We start from the raw sequence: 22,601 nt of genomic DNA, 5'->3' as shown, positions 1-22,601 counted from the left end.
TGTACCATTATCAAGAATTCCAATATGAGGAACAGGAAATTCAGGCAGTAGCTGTGAAGGTCAAAACTACAAAATACGAATTTTCGGTAGTAGCTATATATAGTCCCCCAAGGCATTCAATTTCAAAAGAATATTATGTGAACTTCCTCGAGAAAATTGGACATAGATTTATTATTGGAGGTGACTTTAACGCGAAAAATACCTTTTGGGGCTCCAGATTGACTACTACAAAAGGTAGAGAACTCTTAAGTGCCATTAAAGATTTAAAATGCGATGTAATAAGTACAGGTAAGCCTACCTACTGGCCTACAGATACGATGAAAATACCAGACCTAATTGACTTTTTTATTTATAAAAACATATCAACAAAATATCTAGACATTGATGAAATGTTCGACATGAATTCAGATCATTCTCCTATTCTCTTAACGCTAAGTGACACAATCATATATAAAGAAACCTATCCTGGTCTTGTAAACAAAAATACAGACTGGGACAGCTTCAAAATGGATTTGACTAACAATATTAACTTAAATGTGCCGCTTAAAAACTCGGAACAACTGAACGAAGAAGTAAGAAAATTTGTATTAGATATTCAGCTGGCTGCTTGGAATAATACACCAAAGCTTAGGAAAAAGCCCCAAGGAGTGGTTGCTTATCCCAAAAATATCCTTGAACTCATCATTGAAAAGAGAAGGCAAAGAAAAAAGTGGCATCATTCAAGATCTCCACTTGATAAAAGGTTGCTGAATTACTTGACTAAGGCACTAAAGAAACAAATCAAAAACTTTAATGATTCGTCAACCTACAGTTATCTCCAAAGCCTCACGAGTGAAAGGAGTACCGAATATTCACTTTGGAAAGCAACTAGGAATTTAAAAAGACCATGTATGCATATTCCTCCAATTAAAGAAGAAAATGGAATGTGGGCAAGAAATAGTGAGCAAAAAGCTAAAAGATTTGCAGAACATCTCGAAAAAATATTTCAACCAAACGAAGGAGAGCACATTGATTTTTCTACGATGGAAACAAATCAAGAAAACTCTCCCATTAAACTAGTAACGCCAAAGGAAATACTCAGTATGATTAATAAACTGAACTTAAAAAAAACTCCAGGATATGATCTTATTACTACAGAAATCCTGCGAAACCTTCCAAAAAAAGGAATCGTAAAATTAACGACGCTGATTAATGCAGCATTTAGAATTAAGCACGTCCCTGATTTGTGGAAAGTTGCAGAAGTAATTATGATTGCCAAACCAGGCAAACCACCAAATGAGGTTACATCATACAGACCAATTTCTCTGCTACCAATTATCTCAAAACTTTTTGAGAAGCTACTGCTCAGCAGATTGAAACCTATATTAGATGAGAAAAATCTGATTCCTGACCATCAGTTTGGATTCAGGGAAAAGCACTCGACAATCGATCAAGTACACAGAATAACAAATATAATTGAAAGAACACTAGAAGAAAAGAAAGTCTGTTCAACCGTATTTCTTGATGTAGCACAAGCCTTTGATAAAGTCTGGCATGAAGGTCTTGTTCAGAAACTTAAAGTATTACTTCCTCAACCATTTGCAAACATATTAGAATCATATATATCTGATAGAGTATTTCGAGTGAGGCAAGAGGAAGCTTACTCCAAACTCAAGGTGATCAAAGCTGGAGTACCTCAAGGAAGCGTTCTGGGACCTGTCCTTTATCTCCTGTACACGTGTGATCTTCCACAACCCGATCACAATACCATCGCTACTTTTGCCGATGATACTGCTATCATAGCTGTGGGTAATACTCACCAGGAGGCATCGGGAAAAGTTCAAATAGCTCTAAATGAACTACATAAATGGACGAAAAAATGGAGAATAAGACTTAACGATTCCAAGTCTGCCCATATTGATTTTACTAATAAAATACCAAAATATTATCCCATTTATATTGACCAACAAAAGATACCCTATGCTAACACGGCAAAATATCTTGGAATGACTCTTGACAGTAAGCTACGCTGGAAAGCACATGTCAAGAAGAAAAAAGAAGAGCTAGAGTTACGGTACAAAAAATTGTACTGGCTCATAGGCAGAAACTCATCACTGTCAACTAAAAATAAGATACTATTATACAAACAAGTCCTAATGCCAGTGTGGACTTATGGTATCCAGTTGTGGGGCTGTACCAGAAAGACCAATTTACTAATAATTCAGCGATTCCAAAATAAAGTGCTTAGGGGTATCGTCAATGCACCCTGGTACGTCAGGAATGTAGACATTCATCGCGATCTCCAAATGGGCTTCGTGGACACAGCTATTAGCAAACACGCTAAATCCCACGAACGCAGGCTCCGTGAACATGTTAACGTCGAGGCTATCCAGCTCCTCGACAACACAGACCTAATACGTAGACTTAAGAGGACTAAGCCTTTTGAGCTAGTGTAGTTATAGTGAAAGTGTAGTGCTAGTGCAAATCAAAGATCACACGAACAAAGTGAAAGCATAGTGCTAGTGCAATTTAAAGAACACAAGAACAAAGTGTCTTCCAATAAGGTATCTTAACTATAAACTAAGCTAAGTCAATGGACAGATTCTTAGGTATAAGTACGTTTATAAGTTTAGGTTAATATAATATTGCTTATTAGCCTCTTTCATAGGCTAGATTGTAATGGTAGTAAAGTACTGGTGACAGTGCTTTACGACAAAAAAAAAAAAAAAAAAAAAATATTGCTCATAGCACGTAGTGACGGCAAAACGGTCAGCCCTCGGGGAGGGTTCACGTGTTCGGAACTCGTCGGCAATATTGCGATAGCCGGCGGCGGCTCATTTAATCACGCAACGGAATGTGTCGACATAGAGGTCACTATGGAGTCGGCGTCACTACCCAATACCCATATTATTATAAATGCGAAAGTATTTTGTTTCTTATTTAGGTAGGTTGAGGCGATTTTTTACGGACGGAATGTGTCGACATACCAATTACAACCCGGGTATCTTTAAAACAAGAGTGAATAGGCAGCTTCTAGGTAAACGCGTCCCATCTTAGGCCACATCATCGCTTCCCATCAGGTGTGATTGTAGTCAAGCGTATACCTATAATAAATAAAATAAAAAAAAAAACATAGAGGTCACTATGGAGTGGAGTGGAGATATTATAAATGCGAAAGTATCTTTGATTCTTGGCTTAATAGGTTTGTCCTTCAAAAGATTGAGGTGATTTTTTATGGGTGTAGTTAAAGACCTGATAATTGACATAGGCTCTTTTTATCCCGGAAAATCAAAGAGATAAGATTTAGCTTTTTTGTTATACTTAATACTTACCTTTACATAATCCAATAGGTATACCAATAACCATTTGCCTCTTTTTGTAATTTTAGTATTTTTCAAATCCGCAATGTATACCTACCTACATAGCGTGCAAAACTCGGGTCAATGCCTACGACGCGGCATTGACACCGAGTGGCCTACTTATGCAACGTTTGTTGACCTCTAGCGTCAGTCAGATGTTTTATTTGCAGTATATCGTAAACTTTACAAAATATACTTAGTTTTTTTTTTCGCGTTTTTTTTGTGGTATCTTATCAGTAATCATCAGTAGGTACCTACTACCACCTTTTTTGTTTTTGTTAGCGTTCTGGTTACACCCTGTATAGTTGTACTGTTGATATCTACAGCCCGATACACAAAAGGTTGACTGAAGAAACCCATAAAACTAATACCTAGATGGTGCGTAGGTACAAGGTCTTTTCACATTTTCTGCAAATTATTTACCTTTTAAGTCAAATCAGTAAAGTAAAAAAGATTTATTGAAGCAGTTTCCATAGTTATCCGCAAGAAGCTGGCACTTGGCACGCGGCGATCGCGCGCTTATTGGACGAGTCAATAATGTCGTACCGGACAGCAGCGCATACTTGTGTGTAGAGGCGGCAATAACCGACGTCAACCATAACGTTTGGCGTGTACATGGAAAATTATGTTCGGGATTTTGTATTTGTAGATTGACCCTTATTGGGCTGCTATCGTTTGCTTGGAACGTCTTCGAGAAATCTATACTAGATAGTTAGGTAGATAGGTACGTACTAAACTGAATGGATTTAATTAAATTATTCATCCTAAGTATTTTTTTAAAATGATGAGCCTGCTCAATTTTTTAATAATGACTAGCTTATGCTCGCGACTTCGTCCGCGTGGACTACACAAATTTCAAACCTCTATTTCACCCCCTTAGGAGTTGAATTTTCAAGAATCCTTTCTTAGCGGATGTCTAGTGCCTACGTTATAATAGCTATCTGCATGCCAAATTTCAGCCCGATCCGTCCAGTATTTTAAGCTGTGCGTTGATAGATCAGTCAGTCAGTCAGTTACCTTTTCCTTTTAGGTATACATTTAGACTTGTGCTAAAAGACCTATACCTACCTACCTTTCATGATTCTAGGTCAACGGGGAGTAAGTACCCTAAAGGTTTTCTTGTCAGACACGACGGACATCAGACGGACAGACAGACAGGCAGACAGACAACAAAGTGATTCTATAAGGGTTCCTTTTTTCTTTTGAGGTACGGAACCCTGAAAATGGAATTTTTATTGGAGAACTATGTTGTCCGTCTGTCTGTCTCTCTTAGTAGGTATAAGTACGATTTTATTATTATGTAAGATTAATAATTTATTTTACATTTTATTTTTATTTATTTATTTATACTTTATTTATTGCACATAACTCATGTAAACATAATAAAAACATACAAGGATGTAGCATGCAAAGGCGGCCTTATCGCTAAAGCATGAATATTTATGGCAAATTGAAGTGCTACTATTTAGAGCCTCAATAGCTCAACCGGTAAAGGAGTGGACTGAAAACCGAAAGGTTCAAACCCCGCCCGTTGCACTATTGTCGTACCTACTCCTAGCACAAGCCTGACGCTTAGTTGGAGAGGAAAGGGGAATGGGCCATGTTAAATGACTAATATTCTTTAAAAAAAAAAAAAAAATTATACAACACCAATAATAATAATTGTACCTCTTCTACATAAGTAAATGATTTAAATTGAATTGAGTAAGTACTTACTTAGTTTTCTCTCGCGTCGTGGATTTTGTTACACAGTTTCTCTTTCTATTTTCCTTGACTAAAATGTCCGTCGGTGTTTCTACTTCGCTTGCTCCGACCCTTATGTATTGCGGTAGGAGGTATAGATAGTGGTCAGCAATTTTCTCCGGTCAAATTCATTAGCGACCAAGTAATTTATTTAGGAAAAAACAATTTCGACGCCCATTCGGGGAGATTGCTTTAGTGAGAACGTTGTGTTTTTATGACTGTATTTAATGGTTTTGTGGTGTGGTGTATCTAGCCTATACATGGGTAGGTATTTTATATGTATAAGTAGGTATAAAAACCGGCCAAGTGCGAGTCAGGCTCGCGCAATGAGGGTTCCGTACTACAGTCGTATTTTTTCGACATTTTGCACGATAATTCAAAAACTATGATGCATAAAAATAAATAAAAATCTGTTTTAGAATGTACAGGTAAAGGCCTTTCATATGATACCCCACTTGATATAGTCACTCACTTCGAAAGTTGAAAATACTAATTATTAGTTCATAACCACAATTTTTTTTTTGTGTGATCTAACCCTAAATTCACGGTTTTCAGATTTTTTCCAAATGTCAGCTATAAGATCTACCTACCTGCCAAATTTCATAATTCTAGGTCAACGGGAAGTACCCTGTAGGTTTCTTGACAGACAGACAGACGGACAGACATACAGATAGACAGACAGACAGACAACAAAGTGATCCTATAAGGGTTCCGTTTTTCCTTTTGAGGTACGGAACCCTAAAAAGTAGCTTTTGCCCTTGACTTCATGCATAGGTATGTGTTAATGTCGAGTCTAATTCTAGCACTTCTAGCTAACGTTCTATTATATGGATTTTTATCAAAGTTAGTGCAGTAGTCTTACCTACTATCAGTACCCTTATTATAAATGCGAAAGTGTGTTTGTTTGTAGGTCTGTTGGTTTGTCCTTCAATCACGTCGCAATGGTGCAACGGATTGACGTGATTTTTTTGCATAAAGACCGATATAGGCTACTTTTTATCCCGGAAAATCTACGAGTTCCCACGGAATTTTTAAAAACCTAAATCCACGTGTACGAAGTCGCGGGCATCAGCTAGTCTGTTAATAAAAATTTGTATAACTAACATTCAAATTGTTGACGCAGCGTCCAAAATTGGGCAACTTTAGAAACATTCGCCCATTTTGCGGCACATAAAATGTATTTATTATAAAGGCAAACACAGACAAAGTAGACGCGAGCGGCTAACGGAACATTTTTCAGAGTAACAAAGCGAATATTGGAGAGCTCCACAAAAGCCACCCGCCGCCGGGCGAGGCTCGGTTAGGCCTGTGCCAACCGTCTTATTATTTTATCGATAAATTTATATTATCAGATAAACATATCGAATTATTAATATTAATGCGAAAGTGTGTTTGTTTGTTGGTTTGTTGGTTTGTCCTTCAATCACGTCGCAAGGGAGCAACCGTTTGACGTGATTTTTGGCATGGGTATACTTTAGTTAAGGACTTCTAGGGCGACTGTCTAAAACCTGCATCAATCATTATTACAATCTCAATTATTCTGATTGGCTGAATTTGTGCGATTCTTATTGCAACAATGCATTGAAAGTCGGTTAAAAAAGTAGCCTATATTACTCCTTGGTCAATCCTCTACTTTTATGTGAAAATTCCGTCAAATAGGTTCAGCCGTTGCGAAAATTAGCCCGTTCAAACAGACAGACAGATATATATATTTTTTTAAAACGTGTGATGCAGTTATGGTACAGTTCAAATAACCATAATATGAGGTGAGGTTTCGAAATTACAGACAGATACTTTAATTTTATTTATTAGTATTGATATGGGTATTATATTATGGAAAGTAGCTATCATATTCATACGTGAAAGAACAATATACGCCTGAAGATACGTACTTTACAAAGCGGTGATCATACTATCATGCTAGCAGTAGCTAGAGTCTTTATAGACTGTCTATTAAGACAATAACAGAGAAGCATCGTACTTAATTTAATTTATCGACAACCTCCCAACTCTAGCGACTGACTCAGCTCAAACCAAGTGCCTCATAGTTACATACGTAGGTGTAATTGTTTGTAAGTACATTTTTCTTTGAGGTTACTCTCTATTAAACGCTCAAAGTCAAATAGGACGCAATGGGCTTAACCACAAAGGTGTAAGAGATGAAAGGGGACGTTAATTGTTCCTCAAATTATTATGAATTTGATACACGACCGAGTCAAAGGGCTATGTTAAAATTGTGGGCCCATTTGCCGGCGAAAGTAGATGTAAGGCAGCCTCTGAACTTTGATCTTAGGGTAGGTAGGAGTTGCCTCGTTGAGATGCGGGTTTTATTAAGTGTTTCATACTAATTTTCTATTTTTAAAATTGACTTTATAATTCTCTTATATTATTAAATGCCACGTAGGTACCTACGTGCCCTCAGATTCGTCCGCTTTTCAGTGAACTGAAAAGTTTTTAAGTATTTTATTCTTATGTTTAAGTCAATGTACATATTTTATTTATAGGTATACGAAGCGATTTGCATTCTCGTTTATGATCCGAATTGCTAGGATATGGAACGCCCTTCCAGCATCAGTTTTCCGCTCCAATTATAATATGGGTACCTACCTTCAAGACAAGAGTGAATAGGCATCTTCTAGGCAAGCGCGCTCCATCTTAGGTTGCATCATCACTTGCCCAGGTCTGATTGCAGCCAAGCGTTTAGTCTATATATTTAAAAATAAAGACTTGCACACAGCTGCACAAGAGGCCGACAAACAAAATACTCTCTTAATAGCTCAATTACGATTAAGTTTTTTGTATTTGCTCACTTTGTTTATCCTTCAACAGTTGTATCCCCCTAAACAACTCCCTTAGTACGAGCTTACACATCTCGACAACGATGATAGATTACGACGCGACATAAAAGTGGGTACCTAGTTACGGCAAATTGTTGTCATGTTCGTCCATACAGCTATAATCAGCGTAAGCGACAACTTTTCCAAATTAAATTAGTACATATTATTAAATGTACCTACTTGAACATCAAAAAAAGGGAACTTAGGTCCGTTTTATTCAGATGTTATAATATACTTAGGTACCTTTTTTATTACAGGATAAACTTGCGCTTGACGACAATGATGGCTTATAAAGAGCAATGATGAGGTTTAAGTTGGAGCGCGCTTGCCTAGAAGATGCCTATTATACACTCTTGCCTTGAAGGTACCTATAGTCCGCAACAGATTGCAACAACATCGAGGTATGAGGCCCCCGCCTCCATACCCCGATTGCCATCTCTGTCCCGCACACCCGTACGTCATCCGCACTCGCCCGCACTGGGTTAGTGCGGAGTCGGAGGCAGAAAACACGAAAGCGGGAAGGGTGATCCAATCCTTAGCGGTTCGTATCAGAAACGTTGAGCAAAATATTTCGTGCGACTAGAGATTTCTTGCTCGCGATTTCTCGCTGTTCTAAAGTTTCGATATTCGAAATCTTTCAACGTTTTCGATACTTGCGAACTTGTACTAAGGGTACGGTTATGAGCTATGGAGGTTCACACAGTAAAAATCCCATAATCCCCGCTAAGACGCGGACGCTTACCCCTACTGTAAATATTTACTGAACGTCATGTGTTTGCCGTGATTTTGTTAGATTAGAGCTGATTTTAATATTGGAGCAACTACTGGATTTTTGTTTGATAAGGTCATAGCTATTGCTGTTACTGTTTATAGGTAAGTTGCAGATTCTAGGATAAACTTAATAATTTCTTGGTATCTTCTTGGTGGCTTGATATCTCTTACGGGGTGCCACAAGGTAGTGTTTTAGGACCAACATTGTTCTTAATTTATATAAATGCACTCTGTAATTTAAAAATCAATAATGCAAAAATTTTTTCTTACGCAGATGATACTGCAATAGTTTTTTCAGAAACCACTTGGGAAAAAGTTAAAAATATAACAGAACTGGGACTTGCTAAAATCGCTCGCTGGCTGAAGAATAATTTACTAACACTAAATACTGAAAAAACTAATTTTATATGTTTCTCCATCTCCAATAAAACTCAGCCGGAGGCCGACTATAGCATGATATTGCACGCTCCTAACTGTAATAGTAACTGTAATAATTGCTCCAGTATCAACAGGGTAAACTCCACTAAATATTTGGGCGTTGTAATAGATCATAGACTATCATGGCAGAGACAAATAGAAGTAATTAGTGGTAGAATACGAAAACTAATTTGGATTTTTAAAATGCTTAGGCATATAGCCTCTAAAGTCCTGTTAAATAAAATTTACATAGCTTTAGCTCAATCTATACTAGGTTATTGCATCCCCGTTTGGGGTGGTGCGGTTAAAACTAAATTCATTGATATAGAGAGAGCACAAAGATCTTTACTAAAGGTCATGTATCAGAAACCTTATAGATTTCCTACACACAAGCTTTACTCAACCAGTCAGGTATTAACTGTGAGACAGTTATATATTTTGCAAACGATTCTGAAAGTACATAAATCCACAAAATTTGAAACTTTAATTGTACGAAGGAGAAGGAAACTTAATGTCATTAATATAGCTGCAGCAAAAACGTCTTTTTCTCGGAATCAGTACACCAGAAAATCTGCTCATCTCTACAATAAAATCAACAAAATTCTCAATTTCCACACTAGTAAACAGTTTGATATTAAAAAAACATTGTCTAAGTGGTTACAAGAAAAAACGTACGACGAAACAGAATTACTTCTAGGAATATAAATAGGCAGGTTAAATTTGAAATTTGTTATTTGTTATTAAAAATATACACATGTACACACTCACACATACATACACACACTCGCACTCACAATACACACTGATACACATATGTACACACACACACTCATACACACACACACACACACACACACACGTATTTTTAAGTTTCATAATGTTGTTATAAGTGTTTGTTTGTTAATGATGGAGGAGGGAGAGCGGGGACCCTGAGATACAGGTTTTGCAAACTTACTTCAGGGTCCCTGGCACAATTTTAAAAAGACCTTTTAAAACAAATAAATCATTTCATTTCATTTTCATTTCATTTCATTTCATTTCATTTCATTTCATTTCTTGGAAACTACATATTATATTACTTATTATTTAAGTATGTTCTTAAGAGAGATTTGCGTATTGCAAAGTCATCCAGTAAGTATGGATATTATAAATGCGAAAGTGTGTCTGTCTGTCTGCTAACTTTTCTGAATTTGATGAGTAGGTACAGAATTTTGGTAAAGAATACGATTTTGATGAAATTTGGTACAGAGTTAGTTTACATCCCGGAGACGAACTACTTTTTATCCCGGAAAATTAGGTATACCTACTTACCTAGAGTTCCCAAGGAATTTAAAAAAACCTAAATCCACGCGGACGAAGTCGCGGGCATCATCTAGTTACATAATAGAAAGTACCTAATGTACATCGACATTTAGAAGGAGATAACATGGGGCTATTAATTTTATTTATCTGCACCAATCGGTACCAACCTGCACTAATCTGTCAGTACGGGAAACCAGCTTCTTTGCACCCTTAAACACCTCAGCCATCTGGCTTATAAGTATACGGCACATCCTTCGAGGTATATCCATTATCCACATCTGCTTTTTACGCAAGTCTTTCAAGTCTGGTCCATGCCTCGCTACCATATAAAACCTTATACGAGTGGGCAATAAACTCACTCAAGTATCCACACTTACCCAATCGGTTCATCGAATAAAACACCCAACAGTCATATCGATTAGAAAAGAAACAATAATTATTGCTCATAAAGAATATACGCCCTATTAATACGTGCGGTATTATCCTCAGCCACGCCATCTGTCGGCAAGACCGAAAATACCAGGATAAAAAACAATTTCATATAATTAAAATTAAGGTAAAGTAACCCTTAAAAATATGGAATAAGAGTGTGTGTAATATTTATGAGTGGTGTGAATAATTTGGAAGTAAATGTAAAGTCAAATCGTGGTGAGCTTCCTCGCGGGTGGCCGTTTGCAGCTGTAATGTCATGTGGCGGGCCACTAAAATGTTCAGTTATGAAGTCTAAGCATAATTTCAGAATCTGTGAAATGAAATACTTAATACCTACTTAATAAGTATTTATTTCATGGCGATCTAGTATCGGAAAGTCCAGTGATGGAATTTGGAAAATGCTTCATTAGTAGGTGGACAGACGACATCAAACGAGTCGCAGGGAGCTGCTGGATTCACGCGGCGCAAGACCGTGGCGTGTGGAAGTCCCTACAACTTTACAAGAAACCAGTTGTTTACCAGTGGACGTCTAAGTATCAGTTGATAAGGATGATTTATTTCATGGTTAATAGGCCAATAACAACAATAATTAATACATATAGCTAAGCATTAAGGTACTGGCCGTTCCTAATTAGGACTAATGGTGTTTCAGTACGGGGTGCCAACCACAGTGTGCCTGGGTGCTGCTGGTCCCTTTTGGATGCGTCCGAAGGGAAGAGCAGTATTCGGCCTGGTGCACCCCGGTAACATGGCTAATAATCTCTCTTCGGGGATATTGTTGGCTATGGCTATGAGAATTTCTAAATGATCGCCATGAAAATTAAACAGTGTTATTTCCTTTAAACCCTTTGCACAGCCCTTTGTGTGCGAGTCCGACTGTATTCTGAATTAGTTATAGGTTGCGTTACGGATCTCCAAAAAAAGGCCTTCGAAAACGCATCATTCTAGCGCTCCCTCGCAACTTAGGAATTGATGTCGCTATAATCTGATTCATTAAGCAGTTGCACAGGACAAGTGTGCTGTGCAGTAATAGGATTAGGTGTTTTGAAGCGATTATACGCGGCGGAGGGCGCTTACTGTCTGGACAAACTATTAATAAACTTTTGCTGGCAAATGGGCTGACCTCGTAGGTCAGATCCTGCATATTTTATGTTAATTAGTAATTTAATTAGTGTAATTGGGCTATATGTCCGTTCTAATTAAATAATAAATAAAGAAATAATAATAATCTAAATATAATAGAAAAGGAAAAGGTGACTGACTGACTGACTGATCTATCAACGCGCAGCTCAAACTACTGGACGGATCGGGCTGAAATTTGGCATGTAGATAGTTATTATGACATAGGCATCCGCTAAGAAAGGATTTTTGAAAACTCAACCCCTAAGGGGGGAAATAGGAGTTTGAAATTTGTGTAGTCCAGGCGAATGAAGTGCGAGCATAAACTTGTAATCAGTACCTACCCTTATTATAAATGCGAAAGTGTGTTTGTTTGTTGGTTTGTTGGTTTGTTGGTTTATCCTTCAATCACGTCGCAAAGGTGCAACGGATTGACGTGATTTTTTGCATGTGTATAGATAAAGACCTGGAGAGTGACATAGGCTACTTTTTATCCCGGAAAATCAAAGAGTTCCCACGGGATTTTTGAAAACCTAATTCCACGCGTACGAAGTCGCGGGCATCAGCTAGTAAATAAATAAAGAAGTAAGTAAGACTTGACATTGCATGTAACAAATTGGTAATTAGATAAGTAAGTACTTAGAAAAGTTTATTGAACATCAAGATACAAGAAATAATATAACCAATTAAAGCAATACAGGTTCTAAGTTTCCATTTAAGCAGAGCGGAGAAGAGATGTGTTCAGTCGACCATTCAGATTCTTAAAAGATAAGGTGAACCACCACCACCATTTAAAATTCTGATTGGTTGACACATCTCTCCGCTCCGCTCTCAAGAATAGAATCTGTCATAAGTCGACACGCAGGAGAATCAAAGTAAATGCTATTAGCAAGCTGAAGTGGCAGTTGGCAGGCCATATGCGTTGGAGCTTAAAATTCCCAGAGTGGAGACCGCTTCTAAGTAAGCGAAGTGTGTGTGTGAATGGATCGACGATATTAAGAGACTGATAAGAAGTTACCGGATGAGGAAGGCTGAGGACTGGATATGAAGGTGCTCATCAGCGAAGGCCTACAGCAGCTGTCCTGTAGCGAGGCCCACTGTTCTGCAGGATGCCTCGGTCAGATTATAGAACGCAGTAGAAACAATTTCAACCAGGAGGTTGACAGAAGAGTCTTCCAATCTAATGAGTGTGTCCTACCTGTGATGAGGACTGAGGTACCTATATGCAATGGATACATAAACACTGACAATAAATTATTGGCCTCGTCCACAAAAATAAAGTCGCTTCGCGCCATGAAGCGGGCGTTGGCTCTCAGGGTTTATAATTCATAACAGTATTAAATTAATAGTTTACCCACATGCCAATATTTTAATAGGTGAAAGCAATATCGAATGACAAATTCTCGTAATGTAGATCCTGTTAATACCACAATTTATGAGTTGTGGTGACATCGGAATATGCAAGCATTAACCACCCCTGTTCATCTCGTCTCCAAATGGTTAGGGCGTGAGTCGTCATGTTATAAAATGGTGTGAGATCGTTATGGGTTTATTGGTTATAATTTTAATGGTATCTTGCACGTTTAGCGTAAACATTTAAAAGTTTATATTAAAAACTTAACAATGGATTATGGAATGGATGATTTTTGAGGGTGTTTGCTTTGAGATGACTAATCATGATCTGAGATCAGCTGTATTCTAGAGTTCTAGACCTTTTGATTCTTACGGCAGTTTGATTTATTGACTAGTTTAGTAAATTAGTAGTTAGGTACATAACAACGCGTGAAGAAAACGTGTCCAATGTGGCTTAAACGCATATCAAATTTGGTCGTCATCTATGAGCCTCATAAGAAACTTAGAGGCACTCAAGTCAGCTGGCGATAGAGAGAGCTATGCTCAAAGTTACGTTAAAGTGGTCAAAATAATCAGAAATGCGCAGATTCGTAGTTTTTTTTAAATATCCTATTACAAGTTGGCCCCTTGTCTGCCATCTCACCTGGTGGTAAGTGATGATGCAGTCTAAGATGGTAGCGGAACTTGGAAGGGGTATGGCAGTTTTTATTGCACCCATACCCCTTATCGGTTTCTACCACGGAGGGCAGAAATTCGTCCGTGGCCGGTGGCATCGAATACTATATCGCTTGACGGCACGGCTTTGCCGGTAGGGTGGTAACTGGTAACTATTAGCCACGGTCGTATAGCCTCCCACCTGATGAACCAGAGTAACCGACACAATGGTTCAACGGATTGCAAAGCTGAAATCTACTTATGTGGCAGTAGCGGGGTACATAGTTCGATGAACCAATATTATAATAAGTAGATGTTCGGGTCCCAAGGTACTGGGGCCTCAACATCTATTCGACCTCGCACTGGCTCGCAGAGTCGGAGATAGGTTGGATCCAGACGACGCAAGACCGCGGCGTGTGGACTGTGGAAGTCTCTACAAGAGATCTCTGTATGTCCAGCAGTGGACGTCTATCAGTTGATAGGTTGATGATGGCGACATCCACGATTGGTAAGCCCATTTTTTTAATTGAAGGTTTTAAAAATAAACCAATGCGTTCAGAAACTTTAAATGGCATAAGTAGAAATGCAATAAAAAACAGCGATACACAAATAATTGCGTTAAACTCGCTGCACTTGAGTTAAACAATAGGTTTATTGGCGCCAAAATCGGGGTGCATACGCCACTTGGCCATCTGTGTGATTGCGGGAGTGAATACGATTCGATTTTTAAATTATTTTATTCCAATGTAAATTGGTTTGTGTACAAAAAAGTTCTTATTTGAAGTTGTGCATTTATGCTTCCTATATTATTTATGTAGGTAGTACTTAGGCAGGTAATCATCATCATCATGATCAACTCATCGCCAGCCCACTAATGAGCACGGATCTCTTCTGAGAATGAGAAGAGTTTTAGGCCATATCCGCCATGCTGCGCGCTGACCAAGTCCAGACTATCAAACTTCATGCTACATAATTATAGAACATTCTGGAGAACTCTCAGACATTTACTTAGGTTTCCTCACGATGTTTTCATTTTAAAACGCACACAGTCACTCCGAAAAGTTAGATGCTCAGGATCGGATCGGTCATCGGACCTCCAGAGGTGAACGTCTTACCAAGAAGGCTATCATGGCCGTTCATGATGAAATGCCTAAGTAGTCTCTAGTAGTACTGCGTACTATGGTTAAACACCTAGAATAATAAATACTAACCAACATCAATGGTTAAACATTAAAATATAGTCCGTAAAAAAAAACCGGCCAAGTGCGAGTCAGGCTCGCGCAATGAGGGTTCCGTACTACAGTTGTATTTTTTCGACATTTTGCACGATAATTCAAAAACTATGATGCATAAAAATAAATAAAAATCTGTTTTAGAATGTATAGGTGAAGACTTTTCATAATATGATACCCCATTTGATATAGTTATCTCACTTCGAAAGTTGAAAATACTAATTATTAGTTCATGACCACAATTTAATTTTTTTTGTGTGATCTAACCCTAAATTCACGGTTTTCAGATTTTTCCCCAAATGTCAGCTATAAGATGTACCTACCTGCCAAATTTCATGATTCTAGGTCAACGGGAAGTACCTACCCTATAGGTGTCTTGACAGACAGACAAACAGACAGACAAACACCAAAGTGATCATATAGTCATTTTTAGGGTTCCGTACCTCAAAAGGAAAAACGGAACCCTAAAAATGATTCCTCACGCGCCATTTTAACTCTATGGGTCAAATGTCATATCAGAAGTAGGTACGGTTTACATTTAAAATAAGGACTAAAATCGTACTTTGGACATGAAATTTGTCACAAAAAAATTAAAATGGCGCGTGAGTAGTTCCATTTCACCCGTTATACATTTTATAGCCGGGTCTTTACAGCGATTTGTAGAGCCCATTCGTAACGGAGGGTTATCGGGGGTCGGAAAGGATTAGGGCATTACAATAAAGGGTGGTTAGGTTTAATCACCGCGACCGTTCGGGATGCGTCCCGAATACTGTAGTTAGTCAACACAATTTATTTCTATTGAAATTAAACTGATATTAGTTTATTGATTTTAATAAGTTTGTGGGTTTCGGAGTGCCTCTGCCCTCTATGTAGGTATCTACTAACGAATGAGAAACATAGGTACTTACTAGTTGCAACTTTTATTACATACTTGATAGGTTGAAGGAATCTATGTAGGCGAAGTTGTGGGCATTCACCATAGAATAACAGCGCGAGCGAAGCGAGTGCGAAATTTTTGATATAAATACGAAAAACTCTTTAGGTAGGCATTTATATTATAAATCTAGTCTATCTACCTATCTGTTACCTTTTCACGGCCTATTTTTAGGGTTCCGTACTTCAAAAGGAATAATTAAAATAAATAAAAGCGTTATTTCTTGTACGATGGCACGGAACCCTTCCTGTGCGAGTCTGACTCGCTCTTGACCGATTTTTTAATATCAAATAATATTTCACGATACGAGTACCCGAACAGTTTTGACATCCATTTGTGTGGCATTGACGTTTGACAGATGTGTCAATTGGTATTTGATACTCACAGTTAGGTCAATAGCGTAATCAAATTCATTTTCAGCGAAAACTTTCGTTTTATCAATAAAATCATGAAAATTACTATATCTATTCACCATTCGTAATAACTAGAACCAAAAAAATGTGGCATTTACTACACGCGAGTTCTTGTAACATTATACGACAAAGGTTTGTCTTCCTAACCTATTACGTGATAATATTTGTTATTTATCCTGTTTAAAGAGGAAATAATACTGTTGTAACAATGTTTTCAGGTTACTTACGGTTAAAAGTAATGGTTACTTTATTAATTTGGTGAAAAACAAGCCGTCTCAAGCGGTGAAACAGTATGTATCAAATGTGAAAAATTCAGCTGAAAATGGTGTTTCAAAAGGATTATTATTACTCTGTAGCCCATGGAAGCTGTGCTCCGGCTTCAGTTTAGGGTTAGCTGCTCGTTTGTTGTATAATAATACTGTATATTGTAAAGCCGTGCCCTCTAGAGTTATACAGCGTAGACCAAATATTAATGAAGACAGTGCAAAGTTTGATTGGAAGCGGTTTTGGGAGTACCTGCTACCACATAAATGGCTCTTGGCTGCTGCTGTTGCTGTAAGTAATAATTTAATGTCATAATATATTTCTTTGTCATTTAAAATTAGAAAAAAAATGTGTGTAGACAGTCATTAGTGAAGAAACAAAAATGTATAGAAATAAATATCATTTGCTTTAACAGTGTAAGAAAACATGTATGCCTGAGAGTTTTCCATAATGTTCTTAAAGTTTTGTGAAACTTGCCAAACCACACTTTGGCCAGTGTGGCGCGCTATTTCCTAAGCTTTTCTCATTGCGAGAGGAGACCTGTGTTCAGTGGAAGTCCATTTTACCTATTTCTCCAAGTGATTTTCATTCATATGATAAGCTGTAGGTCGATTTCGTAAAACCTGCATCAATCATTATTACAATCTCGATTGTTGCGATGGGCTTACTTTGTGCGATTCTTGGTGCAACAATGCATTGTAGCCAATAGTGAGCGAGCGTCAACCAATCAGAGCCAATTGTGATCGTGACATTGTAGCTGTCATTCTACCGCAATCGAGCCAGATCAATCATAAACCACTACTAAAATATTATACACTTGGCTATAAATCTTTTCTATTTCATTCCAGTCAGCCCTAGCAGTGGCATTCCTGAATGTCTACATTCCAGCGATGTTGGGTGTCATAGTGAATATTCTAGCTGGTATGAGAAACAACCCCAATGCTGACTTCATTGAGGAGATAAAGTTGCCTGCGCTCAAAATGATTTCATTGTATATAGGACAGGTTTGTTGACATCAATATGGTATTTGACAACTAGTCAAATCAGTATCTTTTTATCAAACGTCAAAACGCGCGCTTAGTATGCGAGATTCTATGAAATACTGGAATGTGACGTGACATCATAATTACGTACTTTTTTAGTTCAATCGATAATTTGAAATGGTTATTTTACTTGAAACTAACAAAGGACTTGAATTTAACGTATTTTGGAAGACCCTCTGTTTAATAATCACTGAGAAATAATTTATTTTTAATATAGTCAAATACTGAATGAAATTGTACAAAATGTATTTTATTTATGTGTACATCCTTAAAACTGGTTAAACAGATGGCCATAAAATCGTAATAGATACACAGACAGACACACTTTCACATTTATAATATGTTAAAAATTGGTGATATGAATGCAAAAACCTGTCAAGTGCAAGTTGGAGTTGCACTCAATAGGTTCTATACCATAGTACAAAATATAACACATTTTTTTTTGTGATGTAACCACAAATTCACAGTTTTCTGATTTTTCCCTTTATTTGTGTTATAACTGGCTATAAGGCATTGCTACCAGCCAAATTTCATGATTCTAGGTCAATGGGAAGTACCCTATAGGTTTCGATTCCTTACAGGTCTTGATAGACGGACAAAGAAGTGATCCTATAAGGGTCCTTCCTTTTTTCCTTTTGAGTTACGGAACCTTTAATGTATGTTTACGTTTTCCAGGCAATCTTTACATTCTTCTACATACACTTACTAGCTCAAGTAGGGGAGCGAGTTGCAGCACAAATGAAACAAGACCTATTTGTATCAATACTGCAACAGGATATGGCGTTTTTTGACCAGGAGAGAACTGGGGAACTTGTAAATAGGTATATTTATAGAATTTCAAACATTATGTTTGTTGTTAAGGGCACAAGTACCGTACTTGTGCCCGTACAGTCCAGCGTACTCGGAGTACGCTCGACTGAAGTTGCTGGCGCACGTGGGTTTAGCTGTTTGCTTTTCACCTAGCATTGTATGGGAAAAGTGAGAGGCATGATGATTTTCACCCGGCCGGACCCATTCGGGCGGTCCAATTTAGGCGTTTGGTCACCGCACCACACTGTCATATCAGAAGTACCATTTTAGTCCTGAATCCAAGGTTAAACCATACTTTTGACTTGTCAGTTGACACATAGAGCAAATATGGTGACTCATCATCATCATGATCAATATGACCGGCTCACTACAGAGCATGGTTCTCCTCTCAAAATGAGTATGGTTACGCTGGCCTCACACCTTTGAGCACATTATGGAGAAGTCTCAGGCATGCATGTTTATGACGTTAAAACAAGTGATATTTAATTACTTAAAACACACATAACTACGAAAAGTTAGAGGTGCATGCCCGGGATCGAACCCCCGATTTCCGAATGAGGCGAAAGTCACTCACTGCTTATTAAATTTGGAATATCTTATCCCTGTTTCAGGATAACTGTAGATGTACAAGACTTTAAAAGTTCTTTCAAGCAAACTATATCAGGTGGCTTACGAGCAATAACACAGGTGACTAGGAATAAAATTGTTTGTAGGTATCAGTCCCGCAAATTGCTATTACGCTGGAACCATGTCTCATGACATCGAAATGATGTCATTTTGATGACAGCCGAAATAAAAATATACCATCAGCTCAAAACTTCAGTCTAGTGCTGACGTCACTAAAACCTGACCTGACGTCAATCCTGACCATCCCGGAAGACCTTTAAAACTAAGACTAAAATGGCGATCACGCGCATTAGCAATTTGCGGGACTTATAAAACTCTTCAATCATCAAATAAATCTTTGCTGTTGACTTGAGTTGAGTTTGACTTTTGAGTTTACACGCATGTGTTGTTTAAGTTAAATTAGTTTTTACTATCTAAATATTATGTATATAAAAGAAAAAGCTGACTGACTGACTGACTGATCTATCAACGCACAGCTCAAACTACTGGACAGACGGAAATTTGGCATGCAGATAGCTATTATGACTTAGACGCTCGCTAAAGGATTTTTGAAAATTCCACCACTAAGGGGGTAAAATAGGGGTTTGTTTATATAGTCCACGCGGCCGAAGTCGCGAGGATAAGCTAGTGTCCTATATTTTGTTTAAAATATTTCAGGTAGTGGGTTCAGCGGTGAGTTTGCTGGTCATATCTCCGCATCTAACTAGCTTGACACTGGTATGTGTGCCGTCCGTTGTTATTGGAGGCACCTTCATTGGCTCGCTGTTGAGGAAGCTTTCTAGAGAAGCACAGGCTCAGGTAATATTGAAAGAAAGAAAGAATCATCAATCAATCATTTACCAATGTTGTCACAAAAACAAAACACTTATTGTACGCGGCAGGTTGAGATAGCAATTGGGGGGCAAGTCACTCGCGCTCGCACGCACCGGGTAAGTGCGGGAGCAGTGCGGGCGTGCGTGGCATTCCCTCCCCGATTGCCATCTTGACCTGTCACTGCTTTAACGCTGTAGGAAAACATCGTGAAGAAATCTGCGTGCCTGGCAGTTTTCCATAATGTTTTCAAAAGAGGGTGAAGTCTGCCAGACCGCATTTGGCCAGCGTGGTAGACTATGGTATAAACTCTTCTCATAATGAGATTAGACCCGTGCCTATCGCACCTTTAGGGAGACCTTATGGGATACCTTAAAGATTTAAAACTTTTATTTACTTTCTCAAAATTAAACTTAGCGACCTTATTTAATTGACTTCTAAAATGTATTTTAGGGATATATTTTAAACTTTACACTCCAAATTACTTATATTTCATACTTTTATTTAAATTCGAGATATCTATAACCCAAAATATTCTTTCTCAGATAGAAAAAGCCACTCTAGTCGCAGAAGAAGCGATAGCAAACGTTAGAACTGTGCGAGCGTTCGCTGGCGAAGAGAATGAAGCAGAAATGTTTGCTGAAGAGTGTAATATGGCTGCAGATCTTAGTATGGAGCTTGGATTAGGAGTTGGGATGTTTCAAGCAGGGACCAATCTCTTTTTGAATGGGTGAGTGTGTATTTCTAAAATTTTTTATTAAAAAACCGACTTCCAAAACCACTACAAATTAAAAAATAACTTTTGTTTCTAGTTTCTACATGTGTAGGTATATATGTTGAAGTCGGGCGAGCTACACGTTTTCATTTCTAGATTCTTTTATGCTCGCCCGACTTCATTCATACATAGTCGGTTTTATTTTATTTTATTTTATTTTAAGCTTTTTAGTGTAAGTAGTCATTGTGGCTAATTCCGTTGTACACAATCTCTAAACTAAACTAAAATGGCACATCTAAATCTATTGCTATCCCTTTCATAATGTTGCTTGCGGAAAAGGATAGCACTAGATTTAGACCTGTTAATGTAGTTTAGTTTAGAGATTGTGTACAAGAGAATCGGTCCCAATGCTTGATACCTAAAAATATCAATTCACCATCAGAAATTCCCGAATCCCCACGGCTTAGGAGTTCAGTACCTCGCAGCATCAGCATTGAGGAGTTGGATCCAGAAATTAAAATGGGACCACCACCTTAACATCCTCTGTTGATTAAAAAAAATTTTGCAAATCGGTCCAGAAACCTGGACAAAATCGATGTACATACATTTTAAAAAAAATGGGCCGAATTGAGAACCACCTCCTTTTTGGAAGTCGGTTAATAACTGAAGCTGAGATCTATAGAGCGTACTTCGACTTTGCTTAGACTTAAGTTTCAGTTAAAACGAGACAGATTTACGTGAGATATATACGTCTGTCTTGTTTTAACTCTGCCTTAAGTCTAAGCAAAGTCAGAGTGCGCTCTATAGATTTTACCCTGAGTGTCCATATCTCCATTCAGAATGGATCATCATCATTATCATCAGCCCACTGCCGACCCACTGTTGAGCACGGGTTTCCTCTTAGAATGACAAAGGCAAAAGCTAGCACGCACCACGGTAAATTTCCGTACGTTTTTTCCCCGCAAAATCTGTGAACTATAGAAGTGCGCGCACTCCGGAATTAATTCCTCACGCAATTTTAATAGATTTAAATTCTAACTACCTTAGGTATGCTCGCGACTTCTCATCCTTAGGGGTTGGAAAAAATCCTTTCCCAAAAATCCCAAAAATCCTTTCTTAGCGGACGCCTATGTCATAATAGCTATCTGCATGCGAAATTTCAGCCCGATCCAGTAGTTTGAGCTTATGCTCGCGACTTCGTCCGCGTGGACTACACAAATTTCAAACCCCTATTTCACCCCCTTGGGGGTTGAATTTTCAAAAATCCTTTCTTAGCGGATGCCTACGTAATAATAGCTATCTTCATGCCAAATTTCAGCCCGATCCGTCCAGTAGTTTGAGCTGTGCGTTGATAGATCAGTCAGTCAGCTTTTTCTTTTATATAGATAGATTTGTCTGTACTTAAAAATAATTAAACCTTTTTCTTATTTTTGTAGTATGGTTCTAGCGACAATGTTTCTAGGCGGTCACCTGATGTCGACGGGTCAGATGACCGCCGGTGACGTCATGGCATTTCTGGTAAACGCACAGACAGTCCAGCGATCGGTCGCCCAACTGTCGCTGTTGTTCGGGTCTGTCGTTAAAGGACTTAGTGCTGGAGGCCGAGTTTTTGAGGTAATATTATGGTTCCGTACCCGAAGGGTGCCGACGGGCAGTGGCGTGCACAGGGTTCCAAGCCAGGATAAGCAGTAGTTAGGAAGGTATCTACTTACATTGAGCACTAAGCTATTTCAACTAGGGTAACTATTTCTTGGGTAAGCAGTGCTTTTATGCCTCTATGAGCTGCA

The 22,601-nt window shown here is 38.2% G+C and overlaps 2 protein-coding genes across 2 annotated transcripts in view; one reads left to right on the top strand and one right to left on the bottom strand.

Moving 5' to 3' along the window:
- LOC117991552 (putative phosphatidate phosphatase) overlaps window positions 1–22,601 on the bottom strand; it is a 362,451-nt gene that overhangs the window by 174,603 nt on the left and 165,247 nt on the right. The gene's annotated exons all lie outside the window — the stretch shown is intronic.
- LOC117991780 (mitochondrial potassium channel ATP-binding subunit) overlaps window positions 1–22,601 on the top strand; it is a 325,288-nt gene that overhangs the window by 292,376 nt on the left and 10,311 nt on the right. Inside the window, exons 2-9 of the mRNA XM_034979384.2 lie at window positions 16,553–16,677; window positions 16,764–17,100; window positions 17,658–17,813; window positions 18,528–18,673; window positions 19,274–19,349; window positions 19,947–20,087; window positions 20,645–20,829; window positions 22,251–22,428. Of these exons, the coding sequence (XP_034835275.1) occupies window positions 16,631–16,677; window positions 16,764–17,100; window positions 17,658–17,813; window positions 18,528–18,673; window positions 19,274–19,349; window positions 19,947–20,087; window positions 20,645–20,829; window positions 22,251–22,428 (1,266 nt within the window). The 5' untranslated portion in view covers window positions 16,553–16,630. The remainder of the gene's footprint in view (window positions 1–16,552; window positions 16,678–16,763; window positions 17,101–17,657; window positions 17,814–18,527; window positions 18,674–19,273; window positions 19,350–19,946; window positions 20,088–20,644; window positions 20,830–22,250; window positions 22,429–22,601) is intronic.

Source organism: Maniola hyperantus, chromosome 20 (assembly GCF_902806685.2).
Source record: "Maniola hyperantus chromosome 20, iAphHyp1.2, whole genome shotgun sequence".
NCBI classification, from domain to species: Eukaryota; Metazoa; Arthropoda; class Insecta; order Lepidoptera; family Nymphalidae; genus Maniola; species Maniola hyperantus.
The sequence above is the reverse complement of the archived record's forward strand: the minus strand, read 5'-3'. Positions and strand labels throughout refer to the sequence as shown.